At 38.4% G+C, this 16,539-nt stretch overlaps 2 protein-coding genes across 4 annotated transcripts; both read left to right on the forward strand.

Annotated features, from left to right (window-relative positions):
- The first annotated feature begins 3,919 nt into the window (after window positions 1-3,919).
- zgc:92591 (uncharacterized protein LOC436997 homolog) lies at window positions 3,920-4,991 on the forward strand. The gene is made up of 2 exons (XM_056738537.1): window positions 3,920-4,059; window positions 4,663-4,991. The coding sequence occupies exons 1-2, from the start codon at window positions 3,943-3,945 to the stop codon at window positions 4,897-4,899; spliced, it is 354 nt and encodes a 117-aa protein (XP_056594515.1). The 5' UTR covers window positions 3,920-3,942; the 3' UTR covers window positions 4,900-4,991.
- A 4,318-nt stretch (window positions 4,992-9,309) lies between these two features.
- On the forward strand, window positions 9,310-14,625 carry asb10 (ankyrin repeat and SOCS box containing 10). Of its 3 annotated transcripts, none has more exons than XR_008905473.1 (5): window positions 9,310-9,751; window positions 10,623-10,890; window positions 11,133-11,665; window positions 13,323-13,436; window positions 14,049-14,185. XR_008905473.1 is itself a non-coding variant. In XM_056738469.1 (5 exons), the coding sequence occupies exons 1-5, from the start codon at window positions 9,385-9,387 to the stop codon at window positions 14,232-14,234; spliced, it is 1,440 nt and encodes a 479-aa protein (XP_056594447.1). In that variant the 5' UTR covers window positions 9,310-9,384; the 3' UTR covers window positions 14,235-14,624. The 3 variants fall into 3 exon arrangements, 2 of the variants coding, with proteins under 2 accessions (XP_056594447.1, XP_056594448.1); XM_056738469.1 differs by having other exon boundaries at window positions 11,133-11,637; window positions 14,049-14,624; XM_056738470.1 differs by lacking the exon at window positions 9,310-9,751 and adding an exon at window positions 9,942-10,215 and having other exon boundaries at window positions 11,133-11,637; window positions 14,049-14,625.
- Window positions 14,626-16,539: the final 1,914 nt, after the last annotated feature.

Below are 16,539 nucleotides of genomic sequence, written 5' to 3' on the forward strand. Positions count from 1 at the left end.
ATCTAACAGACATTTGACAGTACTCATTATTCTTAAGTCGCAGCTTTACTAGCTTGTGGTCCAGTCTGATATATACAGCTAAACTGCAGACATACACTAGCATGTTTTCATTTCTTCTTCGTTGCTCTAAACCAGGGTTACTCAAATCTTACCCTGGAGGTCCGGAGCACTGCAGGGTTTAGCTCCAGCCCTGATCAAACACACCTGAGCAAGCTAATCAAGTTGTTCAGTATCACTAGAAAATCACAGGTATGTAAGTTTGATCAGGGTTGGAGCTAAACTCTGCAGTGCTCCGGACCTCCAGGGTAAGATTTGAGTAACCCTGCTCTAAACAGTGGCAACTTTCTGAGCAGTGAAGAAGAAGTGATTTCCCATTTGCAGCGTTAAGCAAAGATAGCAGGAATAACTAGGTCGTGTTTAAGTAAATGGTATCGGATAGGTATATGGGTTCAAGAACTCACAGACACCAGGGTTTTATGTGTCGGTATCGGACCAACCCTACCTAAAATACACAATATTTATGGGACATATGTTTTGATTAGCATAATGCATTAACACTAAAACAAGTAATATAGATAATCTAACATTTCATCAAACTACCACACTGATCTGCTATGCTCACGGGTAAAAAAGAAACTACTGCTGCAGAAGGACAAAGGTCTAAAAGAATAAAGGTTCATTCTTTGGAGGAGAGTGAAGTCTTAACCTGAAGGTACGTATCAGTTCTGTTGTACAATGAACTTGTCGGATCTTAAGGACTATGAAATTGAAAATATCAAAAGGTCTTGTCAAGTAACGAAAACGTGAAATTGAACACCCAGCAGCACACAATGTGCACACCAACTATTGGTCACAGCTTTGAAGCAGTGGGAATTAAAGCTAACTTCAAGACAACTGGCAGGAGACGTTAGAAATGAGAAATTTGTATATTCCACCAAATGTCATTCCAAATCTATATGGCTTTCTGTGGAACACAAAGGAGAAATGCTTAAGACTTTACTTTTGACTTCTTTATCATGCAGTGATAATAAACAGGAACTGTAGTGTCAACGCTTGAAAAATGAACACAACAGCACCAAAAACTATTCTAAAATCTAAAATCTACGTGAGGAACAAACTTAAAACTTAAAGGACCAGTGTGTGGTTTTGAGCAGCATCTAGAGGTGAGGTTTCAAATTGCAACCAACAGCTCACTTCTCTCCTCCCTCTCTTTAAAAGTACTACTGAGAGTGGACTAAGACGTCACCATGTTTTTGCTTCTTTCCCAAATGTGATATTGTATTTAGTATTAGAAACATAACCCTTTTTATGCAAGGTCTTTATACACCTTTTAAGACACAGTTATGTGTATTACATCTCATTTCAGTCAATAGATGCTCCAAACGACACACGACAACTTTATCTGTAACTTGCTCATAATCTTACTAAGATGAGGGCAAATCAAATACATTGTATGAGTCTTGTCAATAATACTGTTTGTTATGATTATTGATTTGCAAATCAATAATCCTTCAAATTTGTCAATGTGCCGACATCATCAAGTCACATTGCAATGTGATGCACGGAATCTAATAAAGTAATGTGCACAAACTCCTGCAAGACAGCGCACTATGGGGTCGAACAGACAGAACGCACTTTTCATGTTCCAAAATGCGAGGCGCACCATGCTGCTCTTTTGGTTGACCCTTTAAAAAGAGCAGCACAAAGCGTGTTTCATGTTGCTAGGTAACCACCGAAACAGCTGTCCTGTCAGTAAAGGTTTACAGCTCTTTCTCTGACCCTGCTTGGTTAACCCACGTATGTCCCGAACTACATTTCACGTCTTTTCCGCACGCATATTCGTTACTTTAAATGTAGACAACATTTTATACAAAAATGTATGCTACATCTTTTGAAGGCGCGCCAGCGCCGCATCAAGATGAAAAATCACAACTTTTCAGAATGCCGCAAGTGCACCGAAGGTCATGTGACAAGAACCAACCAATGAAGATTGAAACACAGATGATCGCTGCATAACTAAATCAGGTTATTCCAAGGTATTTTCAGTGCATATAATCCATATATCCTTTGTTTGTACCTCCTCGCCTCAGCGGCTATCGTGGCCCCAAGAATCGTGATGGAAATAGTTCAACTTTTCATAGTGCCGCCCGCCCACTTCGGATCATTTGAGTATAGAAAGTTGCGTGTTTTCCAAGCAATTTTAGTTGCCAAATGTGAATTGTCAAAGGCGGCAAAAACGCGAATAAGCAGCGCCCACAACACTTCCTGCAAACTGAAAACAATTGAAAAGAGCCGCGTCTAACAGCAAAATCAGGTTCTGTCTGATGACCCCTATCTGTGTCTCTACTGTAGCTCAACTTGGTGCTTGCAACATCACTGTAATGAGTTTAAACCCATCATGCATAAAGATATGTCCCATGATGGTTAAAATACAACATCTTTGTCTAAAGATGGCGTCTACAGAAGAGCTTTCCATAGAGTAAGCTTTGAAATGCCTCTTGGTCCTGTGGCCTGTGATCCGTATTGACGGATTATTGAGTGCGCGTCCACATTCCCTGCTGATGTAGTGCTGTGGGAAAATGCCACAAAGGCAATACAACCAGAGCGGTTAGCTTTAGAGCTTTCAGCTAGTCTAGACTATCAGGGGCTTTGTTTGTTGTCCTGCACTTTCAGTGAAAAGGTCAGGTCGTTTAGAGATGTAAATTCGGTACGAAAATGCAATTTTCTTTTTTCATTCGAGCTTGCACAAAAAAAAAAGATAAGTGAGATATTTACAACCAACATAGTCAATGAAAAATAAACCATTTCTGTTTTTTAATATTTTGGGCCACTATTTAGGTAAATACTTTTCAAACAAGCAAACATCAAATACGACAATTTTAATAAATAATGTACATATAAAATAAAGGTGTTTTAAGAATGCACTCCTGAAAAGCATTTCTAGTTCAAAACATTAACTTCAGCAGCACTAGTACCCACTCATGACATGTTTCTGCAGGTGAAGTTTATTACGTAATTGAGAGATTATGCCAGAATGCCAATTAACTGTAGGCATAATGAAATATTTGCAAAATGGTTGTTTTTTAGATTAAAAAAAAAGTAGAATATAATAAATCAGCAATATGACAGATCCTCTTCACATTGCGGAGCACTTCGTTAAGATAATACAACTCAATAGTTCCCCAAACCTGGCTTCGCAAAAGCTCATCGGCACCATCTTGTGCAACCAGCCCATATCAAAATAATAAAATGACAAGCTGGTTTTCACAGACTGGGTCACGTGTGTTCAGGACAGTCCAGTAAGCAGGCAATGTATTGATCTTCCTTCATAAATGTCATCCAATCCTTTTCCAAAACATTGACTGGTTCTCTTCATGTCTGGTGTAATGATCTACAAGCGTCCAGATGATCTGCTTCAACCACAAACACCTGAAGATCAACAACTGACCCCACAAGAACCGACCCTCATCTTCAAAACACAATAATAAAAACACATTTATTTTCAAATATACTATAAAGCTAATACTAGTGAAAGATATAACTATGCACAAAAAGAGTGCACATTGCTTTGACCTGATGAACAATGAAAACCTTCAAAAAGGTTTTATTCTACTCCGATTAAATTTAAAATTCCATCATTTTCTGCGCATTATTCAGAAATTGAATTATTGAATTTCTAGACAAATTTCTGACAAATAAAGTAGACAATCACACATGTAAAGAAGATAAATGCAGCCAAGAAAAAGAATACACACCACAAATCCTGAGAGAAGACTGTTTGTTGATTTCCGTCAGTCAGGCGCGATTGATCGCAGCCGGATGCTAATTAATACTCACTTCCGGCTGCATGATAAATGGCTGATGACAGACAGCTGAAGATCTGCCGAGCGGCAAACACGAACTTTAAATGAAATTTCGTTCACTGTTGTGTAAAACTCCAGTATGTCCAATGATGGAACTAAAAAGAAGGGGAAAGTGCCCGGGGACAAAAAGACAACTAAGAGAAGAGCGAAGAGGAGGGAAACCTATGCGGTGTATATCTACAAAGTTTTGAAGCAGGTCAGTGAATGTGTGCTAGAGATGAACTTTTTGGAAGAACTGGTTTTGACAACAAATATTCATAACGCACATTTAAAACTGTGTAAATGACGATGTACAACCGCACAACAGTTTCAGTATAAATGCGCCAAGTTGGTTGGCATGGCAACCGTGACCGGCCTTTAGTTGGGCTTAGGAACTATATTGTGTATAAAATAATTGTGTTTGTGTGTATGGTGGTAAGATGATATGTACTGTTTATTTTTCCTAATGTTAATTTTAAGACCGTTCATATTTTGACGCCTATGCACCTCCAAAATGTCAAAATAAAAGCCATCTTTAAACCTTTATTTTGGAATTTTACAATTAACAGTATTTTGACAACTTTAGATATTGTTTTTCATTTGTTGTTTTGTATTTTTATTTTTGTTCAACAATCAATGCCATAAGTAGTTCTTTGTTCCAGTATTTGTGGTTGATGTTTTAAAATTTATTTTTGTTACCTCGAGTGCCTGTGACTGTAGAATGACACATCTTGTGTAGATTGTTTTTTTTTTCTCTTGATATTAACCGATTGGATCTTCTTTCTTCTCTTTAAAATAAATGTGCCGTGTTTGTCTGCAGGTTCATCCAGACACTGGCATCTCCAGCAGGGCAATGAGCATCATGAATTCATTTGTGAATGATGTGTTCGAGCGCATCGCTACAGAAGCTTCCAGGCTGGCACAGTATAACAAGCGCTCCACCATCACCAGCCGAGAGGTGCAGACCGCAGTCAGACTCCTGCTGCCTGGAGAACTCGCCAAACACGCCGTGTCCGAGGGGACCAAAGCCGTCACCAAATACACAAGCTCGAAGTGAACTCCTTGAATGGGTGGGGGCATTTCAATTTAAAACAATAAAAACATGTGTTAAAGGGATAATTACTAATAAATGTGCACATAGAAAGCTGAGTTGTGCCTTCATCTTAAGATGAGGATAAATCCTGGTTTTATATGTAAAGTGCAAAAAACATTCTGTTCAGTAGACAAAAAGTATTTTCCCTTACCCCAACTGAACTTTGACACTAGCCAACAATACAATACAGATATGATTATCAGATTTAAGATCCGATGTGTTACTGGTAGTATGACAAGGTACTACTGACATGGTTAATATGACTTTGAAAGTCTGATACTTTGTCATTTTTTTTTAATCAAACAAAATTCAACAATGTTATACAAATATATGCATGCAGTTTGGTGTCTCCAGTATTTTGCAGGATGATCTGAGTTTATGATCGAATTTAAGAGCAGAAGTCTGAGGTGTAAATCGATGTAGTGCGTATTGTCGTCACCAGATGGCGTCATTTGAACACTATTGAGACCACAGCAGGAATATTGCCACACTAAGATTCAATGTCACAGGTTATGATATTTTATTTTCAGAAGGGATATGATTTATTTGGTAAAAATCTCAATTGAAAGGTGTATAATTAAAAGCACGTTTGTATGAAAAAACGTAATTAGACGTTGAATTCAGTATTTTTTATGTTTTACTAAACCACTTTTAAGTATTTTTATAAAGAAAAAAAAGATTTACAACTGTTTGATGTGACTGCCTGTATCTGATTTAATCGTAACCAACCCTATCAGATCACAAAAATGAGCTGTTTCAAAAGGCTTCATAGTGCAAACGCGTTTATAGTAACTCTACAACAGGAGAGACATCGCACAAAAATGTTAAACACTAATGTTTTATACTTTCAGATTTTATTTGTCTTTTACAATATTTAATGTTTTAAGGGATAGTTCTGCCCAAAATGTTCATCGTTTAACAACACTGTGACTTTCTTTGTCCAAACCACAAAAGATCTTTTGAAAAATGTGACATTGACTACCGTTGACTTTCCCTTTATGGATACAACCACTGACACATTTCTCAAAATATCTATTTTCATATTCCAGAAGAATACAGATTTTGAGTGACTTGAGGGTGGTTAAACTATCCTTTTAAAGCAGCGAAAGGGATTTAAACATAAGCACGCATTATGGTAGTAAAAGCAAATCTCTGAATCTGAAATAAATACAAGAACCACAAAGTACAAGACATTTTACATTTATCCTGTAAAGCGTCAAGCAAATTGTAATTAATAGCGCTTAGATGGATAAAATGGAAAATTTGTCAGCTTCCGCTTCAGTGGAGTAATTGGATTTTCCAGTTTGACAACCTGATTGTATAAAGCATATTAATAGACATAAAATGATATTTATGACTAAAGATGCAAAGCTATGCGGCTTAAAGGCCTTGCGATAGACACGCATTGCGCAATTTTTATTCGAAACCACAAAATAGGACTACGTCTTCGAAATTGGATTTTTTTAAACGCTCGTATTGAAACAATAATTTGTCCATTTTACAGTCTAGTAGCTGACCAATGAAGTATTTGACTGGAGAATCTTTGATGAAAAGAAATCACGCTTCTCCCGTCATTAATCAAAGGAGTCTGAGGAACGCGGGCCCCTCATTCCCTCCCTCTCCTGTCCTCCTGCGATCAGCCTTTCTGATGATCTTATATATGCTAATGACGGCACGTCCGTGGACATATTACAGAGGAGATGATAGTGTCATTAATGACAGCGTCTTAAGCGTTATCGTCATCATCACCATGTTCCCCTTGATCTTGCGGTCCCTCGTAGATCCCCACGCGCTCATTTCATTTTTGCACACGCAATCTCCCCCCCTCCCCACCCCTCTCTTTTGGGTGGTATAAGCACATTACGGATGGGGACATTAGTAACTAATGCAGTCGCTGGGCCCCGCATTGTTTGGTGCACAAGTACATCATTAGAAAATGTTCTACTTGGCAGGGAAGCGTGTATTAACTCCGCTCGCAATAAAATGAGGTTGTGATCAATTGTTAAAGTTATCGAGAGCTATTATGTTGAAATATGAACCTCTCAATTGCAATAATGAAGAGGGCGCCTGATCGTGCGCAATCAACAGAGCAACGCGCGCCATACGTCGCAGGTACGAGAGCTTCGGGAAGACGAAAGGAAAGCAATCTAGCAGAAGGAAAAGATCAAACCTCATTGCAAATTTGAGCACATTGATAATTTTAATAATCTTCGCAAATGTTTGGACGACCAGCTAAAACTGCGTTTTCCGAGCAACAGAACAATGATGCTGCAAACGGCACGCTGATCATGGATGTCAGAGCCGGGCTCACAATTTTGGCAAAGTCTGTATACAAGAGCCTATTATTGATAAGTCTCAGCCTTGGAAATGAATTCAATAAATTCCCCAAAGTTGATGTTTTGGAGCTGAACAGTCTGTCCATACGTTACAACGGTTAGAGTTACGTCACAAAGTATCACAATTTTTTTGTTTAAGGTTATATACACAGACTAAAATATAGAATGAATCTACACTCTCTCATGGCAATTCATAGAGTAACTATTAATGAAATTTAGCTTTTGTGGTTTGGGCCTTCTAAGCCAGTCGGTGACCAAACAGCATTGGAACAAATTGACTTCCAATGTGCGGACACAATAACATTGAGACATTTCTCAAAATATCTTCTTGTGTTCAACAGAAGAAAAAGTCATACATGAACGATGGCAGATTTTGTATTTTCGGGTGACCTGCGAAATGCCCAAATGTAACTTTTTGGCATTAACCGTGTATTGGACGTGGGTTTTATCTTCCTGCTCCCACAATGTCATTTGTATCACCGTTTGGCGTCCATTTAAACAGCTTAATAACATGTTTTTTTATTCTTCATTGTTATTTTATCAATTAGTCTCAACCAATTAGCTTGCATTTATAATTCTCAAGTCTGCTCTTCCTAACTTTAATTAGCAAATTCATTAGTATGGCATTGTACAGCGGGTGTATGTTTCAGCCGTGTATTTTTATTATTTTAATACGAGTCACAGCAGTGTTAAGTGGAAGATAATCAGCAAGAACTAATTGTCTAATTGCACTGATAAAGGTTACCGTCATTACCCCGTTCTGCACCTCGTACACGTCTGACCGGACTATTGTAACCCTACAGATGGCCTCACTGTTCACATCACCGCTGGACAAAATGACAGACGTCCTGCACCCACAGGGCGCGAGACAAACGAGAGCGCGCACCCGCGTACGTGCGAGCGCAGTGTGTTGTCCACGCGGGGAGTATACGACGAACGAGTCGAGCGAATGCTGATTCAATGCACTTCTCTCTGTTTTCTTGCTTGAGAAAGTTCCTGCCTCCACAAAAATTGAATGTCCACCATTTGAGAAATGAATTCGTGGAAGTCACTGTCTTTTTCATCCATTAGTACGTGTTTAGTTCAACGTTTTAAATAATTGCGTTACAAGGAATGATATTTAAAATACATTTGGGAGGCAATGGGGCGGGAAAGTGCCTACATGTTTTGCTGATGATACCCGGGCCATTTGGAAGACATCAAAGTAGTGTGAGGAGGTATCCCAAATGCATATTATAAACTCATTATGTGTATCATTTAAAAGGATGTTCTCCAGCAGCAAAACAATCTTCCCATTCTCTGCCTCGCCTGTAATGTGTGTTCGCAAAGTCGCAACTTTTTGACGCCTTCAGTCAATGTGACAGCTATTACTGCACGCCGAAATGGAATAAATGTCATTTGTATTCCTATTGGCAGTGTCATTAGCATACTGTATGGATAAGACATTGCGAAATCACTTGCTCACGAAAAATATATATGTTTGCTCAATAAATAAGGAATTATAATTTATCAGGATAATTGTTGCAAATCATAATTTCTGTATGCTTTTCTTCAATAGGTTTTGGATTTTTATGTGATAGATATATGGACAAAAGTGTTGGGATGCCTACTTTTAATGATATTCCAATCAAAACAAATAATTAAGGGATAGTTCACCCAAAAATACAAATTCTGTCATCATTTTCTCACCCTCTTGTCGTTTCAGACTTGAATGACTTTCTTTCGTTTGCAAAACAAGAAGATATTTTGAAGAAAGTTGGTAACCGAACAGCGTTGACACTCATTCGCTTCTGCTGTATGGACACAGAACAGTGCAAGAGAACTGGTGCCGGTTAACAACATTCTTCGATTCATTTCTTTTTGAAACTTGCTTCTTTGCTATAAAATTAAAAGCACGCAATTCTCTAGAATATCATAGTAGGCTGTAGCGTTAAGATTTGTGCTCATGGAAATTAGATAGATAGACCCTCTTCAGAGTTATGTCCAACCCATGTGACACTTCAAAAATAGACTCATGAGCACATGTGGCCAAGTTCCTTGTCCGATTGAATATCAAAACAACCTCACCAAGCAGAAGCTATTTAAAAGATCCCAAGCCTTTACTGAGCGACGAATGATAGTTTTTATGAAAGCGAGTCATTACTTCAGCGCTGCCTCTATTCCCAACATGTCCAGAAGAAGTCTGATGTTTTCCTCGAGTTCTCTGATCTCTTCAGAGGAAGAACGACAGCAGATGAGTATGGCTGCGCCTGTGCTCAGCGGTTACCTGTTGAGAAAAGAAGCCAGAGAGAGAGGAACATCTTCAAGTCAGACTGCAGCGACATCTCTGTCTATGTGCAAAGATCTGGTTGTCCAAAATGCTCTGTACACTGGAAATCTAGAGGAAATGAAGAAGATCTTCTCCAAAGGATTTCCCAACGACATGATCATCCAGTCCCAGGGAGGTGCCATGCGCTGGGTCACCAATGGAAAAGTGAGAGGTAAGATCATTTTGCTGTGGCATTTAGAAGGACGGGATCGAGCCAAATTAAAGCGATATCAAACCGACTAGACAGCTCTCGGGTTTCGTTGCAAAGGTCAGGTCAACCTGTCTTAAAATAGCCCCTGTCTGTAAACAGACGTTGAGGGTCTGAAGACCACCTCAAACAAAAAGCGTCAACAAATCTGAAAGCACAAACTGGACACGCTACTCTCGGTAGCTTTATCTCACACATGGGGCCTAAGATTAAGTTTCGTAAACAAAAGAAATACAGAAGCGACGTCATCGGCACGGCACAAGCATCAGGGTTTATCCTTCAGTTCTGGAACGCCCTTCTGGTCGCAGATGAGCTTACCGTTATTAGCATCATCGATGACCCGGAACATGCTTACCTTATAGATGCTACATACGACACCAGTAACATAGAGGAGTGGAAGAGCTTTAGGTTCAACTACAGAGGGCTGAGTATGTTTAGAGGACACGGTTGATGTTTATGAGCGCTGATGTGTTCAATTGCACGTGGGACGGTTATGATATCTGCAAAAATCTATTCTGGATAAATCTGTACAAAGATTGTTTGGTTGTGTGCTTGTTTTTGCACCTCGGGTACCTTTGCATGACTATTTCTTCGTGAATGTTGATATGTGGATGGATTTCAGCTTTGGAATACAAATTTTGATATTTGAAACCCAAATCAAAGCTTCATGAGCTTGGTTTCAATCCATGGTTGAAATATGGACATATTATTACGTAAATCATTTATTTGGATTAGTCAATATTTCACCAGACCATGGGTTGGAACAACCCAAGATTTTTGAAGTGAGTAAGGTTAAACTTTACGGAACTGTAATTGTCATCTTGTCTTTTGACAGGACTGTGGTCATTAACGTACGAGCAGGAGCTCACCACGCCGCTGCACATAACCGCCGGACGAGGTTTCACCGAATGCCTCAGACACCTCCTCCTCAGGGGAGCTCGGGTGGACCTGGCACCCGGGGGCACAACCGCCCTACACGAGGCTTGTGAAGAGTGCCAGCAAGAGTGTGCCAAGCTGCTTCTGCATTACGGCGCCAACGCCAACGCAACCAACGAAGACGGACAGATGCCGCTGCACGTGTGCACCGAGCGCGAGTCGCTTGAGTGAGTGCTCCGTCCGTAGCGTGATTACCGGAAGTCCTGCCGTGAATCTCACGCTTTGAAATGACGGACAGGTTGACACTTGAGAATAAGGGCTCTAGAGTTTTTTAGAGAAAAATAAGATGTTTTAGAGAAATGTGGTTTTATGTCTATACAATGAGGGTCAATGAGGTTTGGTTACCAACGGTTACCATTTCAAATATTTTTCACAGCTGTTCTCTTTAATCTTTTCTCTGTTTCCCCAGGTGTGCCAAAAATCTCATCTCTTTTGGGGCAGTTGTGAATGGTCAAAGCTTAGATGAGAACGATACGCCTCTCCATGTGGCCGCCCGGCATGGCCTTCAGGAGCACGTGGAGCTCTATCTACAGCACGGCGCCAAGCTAAACCTGCAGAACGATGAAGGACACACGGCACTCAATGCCGCATGCTCCCAGCCGCAGGACAGCGGGTCCCTTGACCGCTACACCCGGGTGTGCCAACTGCTGGTGGCTGCAGGAGCCGACATACACATCAGTGACGCAGACAAGCAGACCCCACTCCACATGGCGTGCAAGAATGCCAACCCCGATGTGGTCGATATGCTGCTTAATCACGGAGCTTTGGTCAACGAAATGGATTATGGTGGCGATGCACCTTTGCATAACATCCTAAAGGTAATCTCCTATAAGACTGACAATGAGCCCGAGAGGATCGTACAGGCACTGCTGAACTACGGATCCATCAGGGTGTGGCCAGGAGCTCTGCCTAAGGTCAGAAAACAAAGAGGAGAAATGAGCAGTTAGGTGAAAACACAATGGCTGGTGATTTAGATGGCAATTTTGTGGAAACTAGACGTACAAGTTAAATGCTGCTGTCCATCTGCAGACTGTAATTTACACTTTTCTCTACCATGAAAGATGTAGCTGAACATCAAACAATGCGTGTCAAAGGTTTGGGACCATTAGAAAGAAATGTTTCTGTTCAATAATGTGGAGTTTTTCTCATTTCAAGATTTTATTGGTCAAATACATAGTAATTGAATATACAATCAATAATGATTGAAATCTAGCAAAATAATAAATACTTCAAATAAACATAAAAAATGTAATTTTAATATTTAAATAGTAATACTTACTTAAACAAATCATTTTTTTTCATATTATATAATGTGAATTATGTTTAGTTGCTATTAATGATAATATAATGTTAAATATTTTATTGATAATAAGACAGTTTTATAAAAATATTAATTTACAGTCTTGTTATTTTAATATTTGTTATGATATCTTTTTTTCTTATTTAATAATCTAGGACTTTATACAGTACATTTAAGTAATACAAACATACAAATATACTGTATATATATTTTTTTTGTGCATTCCAATTAATATCAATCAAACTGCAGTTGGGTTGTTTTAAAGCAAAAATAACTAAAGAAAATACAGCAACTAACACAATAAAACACAATTAAAACTCGATAACATAATTCTTGTAAATGCTTAAAAACTGAATTATCTGTTTTTGCAAATAAATTCTTCACAAATGAATAATATGAAATATATATATATATATTAATCGAAATGTACAAATAAATATATATGTATATATATACACACACATTTATACTCAAAATTAAACTGACAACATGCAAAGTAATTCAGTACTTTTTTCATTAAAAGTCATATTATCAGGAGTTAATTTTAGAGACAATTTGACATTTCATCATTTCTTAGTACTTGGGTTCATACACTCGAACTGGCATTGACTTCACAACATTGTTCAAAACATTCATTTGGGTCATATAATCTCGCCATGAACTGAGTGCGTTCCAAAGAGCATCTTACGCACTTCAATAGAGGCAAGAATATCTGATTTTGTACAGATGTAGATTTAAATGATCCATCCCACAAAGAAGCACTTAATATAGTGCATAATCATAAAACATTCTTCATTTTACATAGTAACTCCAAAAACCGTTCAATTGAACAAAATACAGGTTTTCAAAGTGGTCCTGGACTCTTGGAAACACTATCAATTTACAGTAAATCAATAATTAAAGTTTACCTCGCAGCGTGCCATATTCTAGTTGTTACAAACAGCAATATTTCATTTTCGATGGATTCATTTCTGTCTTTGAAAAGCTCACAAACACTCTCGCATCCAATGAGTCCCACTTGTGCCAAATAAATTGCCTGAGTCTTAACGAGGCAAATGTTAATAGGAGATTAATTAGCAGTAATTGCAGAAATTCCCCACAATCCCCCAGAGGGAAGCCCAATCTGTTCATCAAGCCGAGTACTTCAATATTCTGTGCAACGGTCCCCCGAAATACAACATTCAACCTTTGACCTCCACAACACAGGTGGGGCTGTCGCATCAGGTGGGAACTGACAAAGTGTTGCTCAACTAACGTCCATTTTTATGAAATACTTTTGATATGATTTTTCTCACCTAGGTGCTGAAATATTGCTGCATGTCACCACGGACAATAGAGGTGCTGGTAAACGCCTATGACCATCTCAAAATCACTGAAGCGTGGACTGAAGCTGTTCCTCCTGAACTGTTTCAGGTCAGACACGATAACGTAAAAATTCTATTGATCTGTATGTGTCAAAGATAGATAATGTACACTATTAAAAAAGAAAAGCTTCAGGCTGGATTGTTTCATCAAGTACCTTTAACATCCACAGAACGCCCATGTTCTGAGAAACTGGAGAGCAAATGTATTTCTCATGAGAAAAAGATTTAAATCTTTAAAATATCTCAATTTTTTTAGAAGAGATCTTTACAATGTCTCAAGCTGAGCTCAGATTTGTCAAGTCTGTGATTAAAGTGCAATATTATCATTAAGATTTTAATATCAACTCAAACATTTTCTCATCAAATGACCTTAATCCGGATTATTTGACCTCTACGATCTACATTCATTTATACCTCCAGACTCTATTTGGGATTTCTCCGATGCAATATCATGAGACACATCAGTTGATACTTAAATGAAACACAACTGAGAACTCCCTCAAATCTCCTCAGCAACATCTGAGCAATAACATTTTCCTCTGGGTTAACATTTATAACATGCCTTTCCAATATTTAAACATGATTAACAAAACATGAACAAAATTGAGATTACTCAGTTCATCAGCATGATTCTTTATAATGTCTGTTTTTGTCTCTACAGAAACACCAAGAATTCTACGAGTCTCTGTTTGCACTGAGACAGACTCCTCGATTTCTACAGCATCTGGCCCGTCACAAACTCCGATTATTTCTGGAAGGTCGATTGCACAAGGTGGTTCCTAAACTGGGTCTACCGACCTTTCTTAAAAATTACCTGATGCTGACGTTCAAAGACTTTGTTCACTGAGAGACCTTCTCACTTTTCAATGTGCAGCGTGTTGCGATTTTACTTTGATCGTATGATACATTTGGATGTAAATATGGAAGTAAGATGAAAGGGTATTGTGGAAGATCACTCAGCTTTTTATGTGTTATTTTTAGGATTATCATAAAAAGAGATATTGGAGGAAATGCCTCACTGATTTTTTACTTTGTCATACCATAACTGTGAGGGTATTTGCAAAGAAAATCTTCTGTTAAAGGATTAGGAAAAGATAGTTCAGAAAAGAGAGCACCATTGGGAAATGATGCCACGAGTCGGAAAAATATGTTCAGTTCAAGACACTTAAATTATCACAAGTTACCACTAGAGGGCTCTGTGGGGTTTACATGACGTCTGAAAAACCTTCACGTTTTTTAATAGGAATTAAAATATAAACTGTAAAAATGAATGTATTGATCTTAAAAATCCTAAAGCCCTTTGGATCTCTAAAAGTCACGTTTATGAATTAAATACCCAAATTTGAAGTAATTACTGGTTCATTCAATCGTTCATTTATTCATATACATTTCCTATTTTAGAGACCATACTAAACAAATTCATAAGTGAACCGAATAAAATGCATTTAGTATTTATTTCGTGAAATTTTAAGAAATGTAATGAATGCAAATATTAAGGACAAACATGAGTGCAAACTTTGTCAGAAACACTTAAGACTGCTACAGTGGTACTGTTACAGTTTATCAAATCAGATTAAAATACCATGATAGTGAATAATTACCTTATTAACAATAGTACAGTACCTCATCATTTCTGTCAGCATCACTGGGTCTGTGACTGATACTTCATACAGTCGATGTGAATAGCATCTTCACAGAGGATGCACTCTTGCGTTTTGACTGTGTGACTCAGAATGTCACCTTGCCATCTTTATTTGTTCTGCTTCTTTCAAAAAAAAAAATCACATGCATTTTACTTTCTGGTCGTTATCAAATCTAAGAGTGACAGCATCACACAGCCATTATCTAGGTTTCCCTTCAGAGCATGTGCAGCATTATGGAGATGAGAGTTGTGTGGATGTAATATGTGATTGCGTTATGGAGAGACAGGCACTTCAATGACACATATGAGTAAAGACGGAGAGCAGATTTAAGAGGCACAAAACAAAGGTCCTGTGTGTTTAATGATCCTGTCAACATACCCCCCACCCACACACACACACTTTATAAACCATCAGTAGATTTTTTTACTTATATAGATTGACCTAATGTGGAATTTTATTGTTATTATTATGACGTTTGAGATTTTTTAATTTTAATATTAATAATCCAGTTTTACTAACTCTTAAAAATTGAATTAATCCGTAATGAAAATTATGTATTGCTAGACAAAGATAATGAACCTTTGTTTTGTGTTATTTTTCGTGATGCGCAATTTACGTCGTGAAAAACAAAGGTGCAGATGCAATTGGCAGTGATAAAAGTCTCGTATACGATGACCAAGAGGGCGGGGGGTTCTCTGATCGTATCTCATTCAATAATGTAGATGCGTGTGTGTGTGTGTGTGTGTGTGTGAGAGAGAGAGAGAGAGAGAGAGAGAGAGAGAGAGAGAGAGAGAGAGCGCTGTCTAGTTTCAATAGATCAAAGAGCACTGCTCCTGAATGGAGTCATTTGCAATTATAAGAATAATTAGCATCTGTGGCTCCTCCATCTCTAATCAGAGTCGAAGGTGATGTGTGCGTGTCCCCGCGCAATCAGACGGCCAGTTGGAGATCTCAATAGCGCGCAATCATCATCACAAGTGAATTGCCATTTAAACGGCAAAATGATCTCCGATTAAATCAATGCTTAGCCGAGGGCAGAATTTTAGACCTTTTCTTTTTCCCTGCCAAGAACAAAAGTATGTAAATGATATTCTTGCCTATTAAAGAAATAAAGTACTTTTCTCAAAGTATTTACCTCCTTCAACCTCTGCGCTCCATCTTGCCAAATTATCCGAAGAGATTTATCCATACATTTAGAAATAAACGTGCATTTTGTTTATGAAAAATATTTATATTAAATATGTATTTAGTTAGTATTTGCAAGTGCTCATGTGGAGATCTGCAGTGAAGCGTAATTTCATCAGTGATATCTCTCTCTTGGGGATAATTGTTGCGCACTCAGAGCAGGCCAGATTCACTCTTTATCCCAACAGAATAAAAAAGACTCTCTCACAAGAGGAGCAAAACATCTGCCTCTCCGCCCTCACGACTCCGGTGCCATCGCCCCCTTAAAGAGTCAACAAAAGAACCGTTGTTATATATCTTCCCTTGAATACAAAGTAATTACTT

This window comes from Triplophysa dalaica, chromosome 23 (genome assembly GCF_015846415.1).
Source record: "Triplophysa dalaica isolate WHDGS20190420 chromosome 23, ASM1584641v1, whole genome shotgun sequence".
NCBI lineage: Eukaryota > Metazoa > Chordata > Actinopteri > Cypriniformes > Nemacheilidae > Triplophysa > Triplophysa dalaica.